At 36.3% G+C, this 8311-nt stretch overlaps 1 protein-coding gene across 1 annotated transcript; it reads right to left on the bottom strand.

Moving 5' to 3' along the window:
- Positions 1–382: 382 nt before the first annotated feature.
- LOC116468415 (olfactory receptor 4P4) lies at positions 383–1201 on the bottom strand. The gene has a single exon (XM_032151996.1). It carries the CDS (start codon positions 1199–1201, stop codon positions 383–385), a length of 819 nt encoding a protein of 272 aa, XP_032007887.1.
- Between the last annotated feature and the right edge of the window lie 7110 nt (positions 1202–8311).

Genomic DNA, 8311 nt, shown 5'->3' with positions numbered 1-8311 from the left:
ACTTGAGTAAAAATGTAAAAGCTGAGAGTAATATTTCATTGATCTTCTCAGAAGTTTAAGGCATAAAAACATAATCTATTTTATTTTTTCAACACAACGCCATGTAATCCTTTATTTTTAAGAAATTTTCTGGTTATTTCATATCACATAAGCATAATTGTAATGATTAAGAAAGGCGGAGGAGAGTATGGGTAAGAATAACGTTCAATTTGTTAAAGAGATATCAATGTAAAGTATAAAACCACAGAAGGGGTATGCTTCCTGTTTGCCCACTTTTCTCTCCAAACATTAAGGATAAGAGCAAGATGAGAGTGAATCTTTCTCATTCATCAGTGTGGTCTCAGGGAACCACGGCATGAAAAGCAGAAACAATTCAGAAAAGTTAATTTCTTTTCAGGAATATTTGACAACACCACACTTTCCTCACGGCGTTCTTCATCTCCATGTTTCTCAGCGTGTAGATGAGAGGGTTGAACATGGGAGCAATGATGGTATAAAAAAGGGCAAACACTTTATCTTCTGAGAATGCTGTGGCCGGTCTAATGTAAACGAATAATGCAGGTGCAAAAAACAGGACCACAACCATTACATGAGAACTACAAGTGGCAAGAGCTTTGCTGCGGCTCTCTGCAGAGTATGCTCTGATGGTATACAGTATAAAAACGTAAGACAACAACAAGACAACAAATGTCACCAAAGCAATTAAACCTGAATTAGCAATGACTAAGAGACCTATCATGTGTATATTAGAACAGGCCAATTTCAGCAAAGGATACACATCACAGAAGTAGTGATCTATCTCATTTGGGCCACAAAATGGTACAAAGACGGTGAGAAGAAACTGACTGGCAGAATGTATAAATCCCCCAGTACAACAAACTATGATGATTGTGTTACACCTTTGCCTGCTCATGATAATGGTGTAGTGCAGGGGCTTGCAGATGGCCACATAGCGGTCATAGGCCATCCCTGTGAGAATGAAGATCTCTATGCCTCCAAAAAAATGGGTGGTAAAGAGTTGCATCATGCAGTTATCATATGAAATGGTCTTTCTTTCTGCCAGTAAATCAGCCATTAATTTGGGGGTCACTGTGGATGCGTAGCAAAGGTCGGAGAGTGAGAGGTAATTGAGGAAGGAATACATGGGTTGGTGAATGAGCTGGGTGCACGTGATAGAAATCATTATGAGTAAGTTTCCCATCCAAATAGCAATGTAGCAAAATAAAAATAATACAAAGCAGAGGACTTCAATGTTCTTATTTTGGGAAAACCCCAAGAGAATAAACACAGTGATATTATTGCTTTTTTCCGTGGTCCAGTGTAGACAGAACATATAAGTCACCTGAAATGACATAATTCATAAGCTTACAAGTCTTTGTTAAGAAGTACAATGATCATATTTTATTTGAAGAACTAGCTAGATTGAATTTACCTCATTCAAGTGGTTCAGAGAGTAAATAAATATCTGGGATTCAATTAAAATGGCTCTCTAATAAGACTCTCCATGTATATATACTGGATGATTTCCATTAGCTCTCTAGCACATTGTGATCAATCCCTGCCCTAGTAGGTATGAATTCTATTGATCAATCAACAATATTGAAATTCTATCATAGGGAATGTTTATTTCCAAAGTCTAATGTAATATATAATATTGTAATACAAAATAATTCCTTGCAAAGGATATTGCTTTTACTCTCTGGGATTCAAAATTTATTAAGGAAACAAGTCATACAAATATTATTTTTAAAATAATGTAGAAAATTCATTGAATTAACCATAGCACTAAGCATTAGCAATATTGATATCAACAAATGGGATTTGATTGCATAAACTAAAACCAACGTTGTAGGTGGTGAACAAACATATCTTTTTTTTTTTTTTTTTGAGATGGAGCCTCGCTCTATTGCCCAGGCTGGAGTGCAGTGGTGCGATCTTGGCTCACTGCAAGCTCCGCCTCCCGGGTTCACACCATTCTCCTGCCTCAGCCTCCAGAGTAGCTGGGACTACAGGCACCTGCCACCACGTCCCGCTAATTTTTTGTATATTTTTAGTAGAGACAGGGTTTCACCGTGGTCTCCATCTCCTGACCTCGTGATCCACCCGCCTCGGCCTCCCAAAGTGCTGGGATTACAGGCATAAGCCACTGCGCCCGGCCTGAACAAACATATCTTAAGTTGTTAGTCTTGGATGTTGCTGAAAAGATGACACTGAATTATTACCAATGTGTTTCATTGCTTTCTAAAAATAATATTACATCAAAATATTTTAATTAATTCTTACCAGATGTCCTCAGAATGACTGTCCATTTATAATATACATTTTCAGCCTTAATCTCATTCTTGACTTCTCAGTCAAACCCCCCTTAAATTTCTTCCTCATCTCTCCACATTACCAAGTTAACATTGTTACCAATACAATGAATAATTGCATTGTAATAGAAATTGAAATTTCAAAAAGACATTCATTTTCAGAGTGGAATTTCAAGAACTAGAATTAGATTAAAGGCACTTTTTTGAGAAAAAGGTTGTGATCTTCTCCATAATCACACTAATCTTTACCAATAAATAAGAAAGTCAATTTCATTTTATTTGAAGAAAATAATAATACTGAATACACTACTCGTTTGAATTATTCCTAAAATTGCTTCTTATACATTTCCATTTTCACAAATTTATGTATGTTATTTAAAACCCACCTGAAATACAATTCTTAACCCTAACAAGCATAGTAAGACTCTTACATAAAATTAAGCCTCTAAGTAAAATAAGGCACAGAATGTTCTCAGACACAGCCAGTGCATCAATCTCTCTTCATTTACTATAAGTTTACTAAAAACGTAATTTGAATCCCTATTATTGTTGTCTTGGTTTTGTCAGCTACAGCTGATGACTAAATTCTCTACCTGGCAATTTTTCTTCTGGGTTCAACTTTTTTACAGACATAGAACCACCATGTTTAACTACTACAATGTGAGTGCTGTTTTTTTTAATTTACCAGTAAAAATCTAATCATGCTTTATAATTTGGAGGCAATTCCTATTACTTGTCTTAATTCAGCCACTAACTTCAAATGCCATCTTGCAAGTTTATTAACTTGTTTTAAAACGCTTTATCTTCATTTTAAATGTAAGGAAATACATCTTCCTCTGTGTACTTAGAGATTGATGCTGAAGCTCAACCTTAATAATAGATGAGAAAGGACATTTAAAAGAATAAAATAATGTACAAGGGATGATATCATTGTGCTAATATTAATATATCACAAGGAAAATACATTAAAATTACATTAGGATTCTAGAGCTTTAGGAAATTGTACATAGTAGCACAAACGGTATATAACAAACTAAGGCTTAAAATCTGAGTTTTCTGACTCCAAAGTCTGAATTTATAACCCTCTCACCATATGTCCATGTGAAAGTGAGAAAACTCACAAAGGATAAACTGAACATTGATCCTGACTGTCCCAACTCTGGAGTTTGCATACATGTCTGAATTTCTCAGGCAAAGTAGGACACTTCTTGAATTTCAGTCATTGCTCCATTTTAGACACTCATACTTAAATGGAAAATGTCTAAGTTGAAATATAGAACTATAAATTAGGCCAAAGTATCGATTAAAAACACAAACTGAATCAGTTCGGGATCCTTATACAAGCCAGCTCTAGAAAGTAACAAAAGTACAGCTCACATATTTCTGTAGGAAGCAAGATATATTTTGTTCTCCCAAACATGAATAGCAATACTGCATTTTCAGCTATTGTCCATGTAAGAAAAATTGCTGGGCCGGGCGCGGTGGCTCACGCCTGTAATCCCAGCACTTTGGGAGGCTGAGGCGGGCGCATCACGAGGTCAGGAGATCGAGACCTCCCTGGCTAACACGGTGAAACCCCGTCTCCACTAAAAATACAAAAAATTAGCCAGGCAAGGTGGCGGGCGCCTGTAGTCCCAGCTACGGGCGGGAGGCTGAGGCAGGGGAATGGCGTGAACCTCGCGGGGCGGAGCCTGCAGTGAGCCGAGATCGCGCCACTGCACTCCAGCCTGGGTGAAAGAGTGAGACTCCATCTCAAAAAAAAAAAAAAAAAGAAAAGAAAAAAAGAAAAATTGCTGGGGGAAAGGTGATTTGAGTGTATACCCTAACACTGCCACTTAGATTTATGACCTTATATTCTTGGCCCATATGTTTCCTTTCTGCAAAATGAGGACATTAGCCTCAATTCTATCTAAGAACTCTTCTCACAATAATATCATTTTCAGAATTACTTTCTTTTTTGTCGAAGTTTTTCAGGCTATCTCTCAAAAGTTGTAACAGCATGTCTCTTTTCTCACATGCAGTTCTCCAAGAAAGTAGGTGCTATTATCCGTTGACATTTATCTTATTTTTCTAGAATATGTCATCTCAGCCCCAGTGGACAACCGGGTCCTCCTTAAACTTAGTGTTCATTTAATCCAAAAATGTCTTAGTCTATAGAATTTGCAGTACAGCCTGTTTAAAAATTGGCTACTGCTTAATATGATTTCTTAACACAGGAGTAAAAAATATATTTTCAACAAATATCACATGTTTATGAGGGCAATGCTAAGAGAAAAAAAATAATTGACTCACATATGCTCTGAATTTATTCGGAATCTATTCCTTTTTCCTTTATAGTTGATTCTGTCCTCTCTTCATTGAAATTAGTCATTCCTTAACTATTTAAATTGTTTCTTTGCAACATCTGACTTGACATCTTCAACATGTTGAGTGCTACTGATATTTCACTTCCTATTTTCCCCAATTTATGCACAAACAAACACAAAATTCATACCATGTTAGTAACTATTACCTGTCATATCACCAAATCAAATAAATGATGGGAGGCCACCCCATAAAAAAAAAGTTGAAGGCAAGAGAATTACTTGCCTTGTTTTCAAAAACTACTCAAATCATAGTCCAAACAGAAACAAGTGATTTCTGAAGGGGTTCAAGCTCAAATGCTAGGCAAAATTTTAGGTAAAGGCTATATTCTAAAGTTACATTTTTATTTCTTCCCAAGGCATTACTTACTTACTTACAGTTAATTATTTATATGTCCCCCATGTAATCAACTCACCAGTTAGCATCTTCTTAGACCCACGTTTACCAGAGCATGTAACTTGAATCCTATTTATTACAAAGTTCTTTATGGCTGAGATCTGCCATTTATGCAATTTGAGCTTCTTTTTCCATTCTCTATAATCTGAGAGGGAAACTCCAGTTCTGGTTCCTAGGTAAGAAAATTATTTCCATCAATTCCCATGCAGTGTTTTCATCATGTTCTCTGGGGAAGAAGTATGTGTTCTTACATACTTTATTTACATTTAAGGTGACTTGTCAGGAAAAGTATAACTTTTTGAGTTTACAAAATATTCATTTCAATGTTTGTCAACAATACAGTTGAACATTCTGTAATTTTGCATTGGTCATATCATTTTCAATAAGCTTTTCCTTTTTTACATCTATATTCAAAGCTAGTCCTTGCTTCTACTTTATGTGAGCACCACTAATAAGAGCAAATATTTAGTAAACATTTACTCTATGTCATAATGAACAAATTGACATTTATCTTATTTATCTTTGTAACAGCACTACAGGATAGATGTCACTACCATTTGCATTTCAGAGATGAAGAACCTAGGGCATAAAATAGTTCCAAGGCAAGGAAGTGATGCTCCTAGAATACAGATTACAAATAGGGAGAGAAAGAGGATGCAACTGAAATAACAGAAATGCCATTTCTTGCCTTGAGTGGGAGTTATATGGGAGCTCTCTTTAAAATTATTCATTATTCTGTGCATTAATTTATCTGTGTCTTATTTAATTATTAGAACATTAAAATAATAAAAGTATAATAATACCCTAAGGTCATAGAACAAGGTATTAAAAAATTAATTCAACCTGTAAGTTTGCTTTGCTCCTAAAGTACCATTACCAAAGGATTCTGGAAGATCTGCTTATGATCAGTCTGTTTCTTACAAGCCAATTAAACTTTTTTTTTCAACATTTTTTTCTCTTTGTTATGTGTCTTCCCCCACCCTTGATTTAGTCGGCGTTTTCATATCCTTTTCAGATCTTAGCATTTTCTCCATGGAGTCCCTTATGTTCCTCTTGTCTTTTCTTGCAGACATTTGTGCCCATTCATTTTTCTAGCTGTACTGGTTTACTCAAAACACTCTCCTACTCCAGGGATTCTCTTTCCCCTTAACAGAAAGCATCTAAGTATATCTTCCCAAGTTCTTTTAAGCAGGAGAAGGAAATAAAGGGTATTCAATTAGGAAAAGAGGAAATAAAATTGTCTCTGTTTGCAGATGACATGATTGTATATCTAGAAAACCCCATTGTTTCAGCCCAAAACCTCCATAAGCTGATAAGCAACTTCAGAAAAGTCTCAGGATACAAAATCAATGTACAAAAATCACATGCATTCTAATACACCAATAACAGACAAACAGAGAGCCAAATCGTGAGTGAACTCCCATTCACAATTGCTTCAAATAGAATAAAATACCTAGGAATCCAACTTACAAGGGACGTGAAGGACCTCTTCAAGGAGAACTACAAACCACTGCTCAATGAAATAAAAGAGGATACAAACAAATGGAAGAACATTCCATGCTCATGGGTAGGAAGAATCAATATCGTGAAAATGGCCATACTGCCCAAGGTCATTTATAGATTCAATGCCATCCCCATCAAGCTACCAATGACTTTCTTCACAGAATTGGAAAAAATTACCTTAAAGTTCATATGGAACCACAAAAGAGCCCGCATCACCAAGTCAATCCTAAGCCAAAAGAACAAAGCTGGAAGCATCACGCTATCTGACTTCAAACTATACTACAAGGCTACAGTAACCAAAACAGCATGGTACTGGTACCACAACAGAGACATAGATCAATGGAACAGAACAGAGCCCTCAGAAATAATGCCACATATCTACAACTATCTGATCTTGGACAAACCTGACAAAAACAAGCAATGGGGAAAGGATTCCCTATTTAATAAATGGTGCTGGGGAAACTGGCTAGCCATATGTAGAAAGCTGAAACTGGATCCCTTCCTTACATCTTATACAAAAGTTAATTCAAGATGGATTAAAGACTTAAATGCTAGACCTAAAACCATAAAAACCCTAGAAGAAAACCTAGGCAATACCATTCAGGACATAAGCATGGGCAAGGACTTCATGTCTAAAACACCAAAAGCAATGGCAACAAAAGCCAAAATTGACAAATGGGATCTAATTAAACTAAAGAGCTTCTGCACAGCAAAAGAAACTACCATCAGAATGAACAGGCAACCTACAGAATGGGAGAAAATTTTTGCAACCTACTCATCTGACAAAGGGCTAATATCCAGAATCTATAATGAACTCAAATAAATTTACAAGAAAAAAAAAAACCCCATCAAAAAGTGGGCAAAGTACATGAACAGACACTTCTCAAAAGAAGACATTTATGCAGCCAAAAAAACACATGAAAAAATGCCCATCATCACTGGCCATCAGAGAAATGCAAATCAAAACCACAATGAGATACCATCTCACACTAGTTAAAATGGCAATCATTCAAAAGTCAAGAAACAACAAGTGCTGGAGAGGATGTGGAGAAATAGGAACACTTTTACACTGTTGGTGGGACTGTAAACTAGTTCAACCATTGTGGAAGTCAGTGTGGCGATTCCTCCGGGATCTAGAACTAGAAATACCATTTGATCCAGCCATCCCATTACTGGGTATATACCCAAAGGACTATAAATCATGCTACTATAAAGACACATGCACACGTATGTTTATTGTGGCACTATTCACAATAGCAAAGACTTGGAACCAACCCAAATGTCCAACAATGATAGAATGGATTAAGAAAATGTGGCACATATACACCATGGAATACTATGCAGCCATAAAAAATGATCAGTTCATGTCCTTTGTAGGGACATGGATGAAACTGGAAATCGTCATTCTCATTAAACTATCTCAAGGACAAAAAACCAAACACCGCATGTTCTCACTCATAGGTGGGAATTGAACAATGAGAACACATGGACACAGGAAGGGGTACATCACACACCAGCGACTGTTGTGGGGTTGGGGGAGTGGGGAGGGATAGCATTAGGAGATATACCTAATGCTAAATGACAAGTTAATGGGTGCAGTACACCAACAGGGCACATGTATACATATGTAACAAACCTGCTCATTGTGCACATGTACCCTAAAACTTAAAGTATAATAATAATAAAACAAAATAAAAATAAAAATAGAAAGCAACTTGAAAGAGTACTTTTAGGTC

The sequence above is a fragment of the Hylobates moloch genome, unplaced genomic scaffold (genome assembly GCF_009828535.3).
Source record: "Hylobates moloch isolate HMO894 unplaced genomic scaffold, HMol_V3 SCAFFOLD_5, whole genome shotgun sequence".
NCBI classification, from domain to species: Eukaryota; Metazoa; Chordata; class Mammalia; order Primates; family Hylobatidae; genus Hylobates; species Hylobates moloch.
Note: the sequence above shows the minus strand (reverse complement) of the source record. Positions and strands in the feature narration are given on the sequence as shown.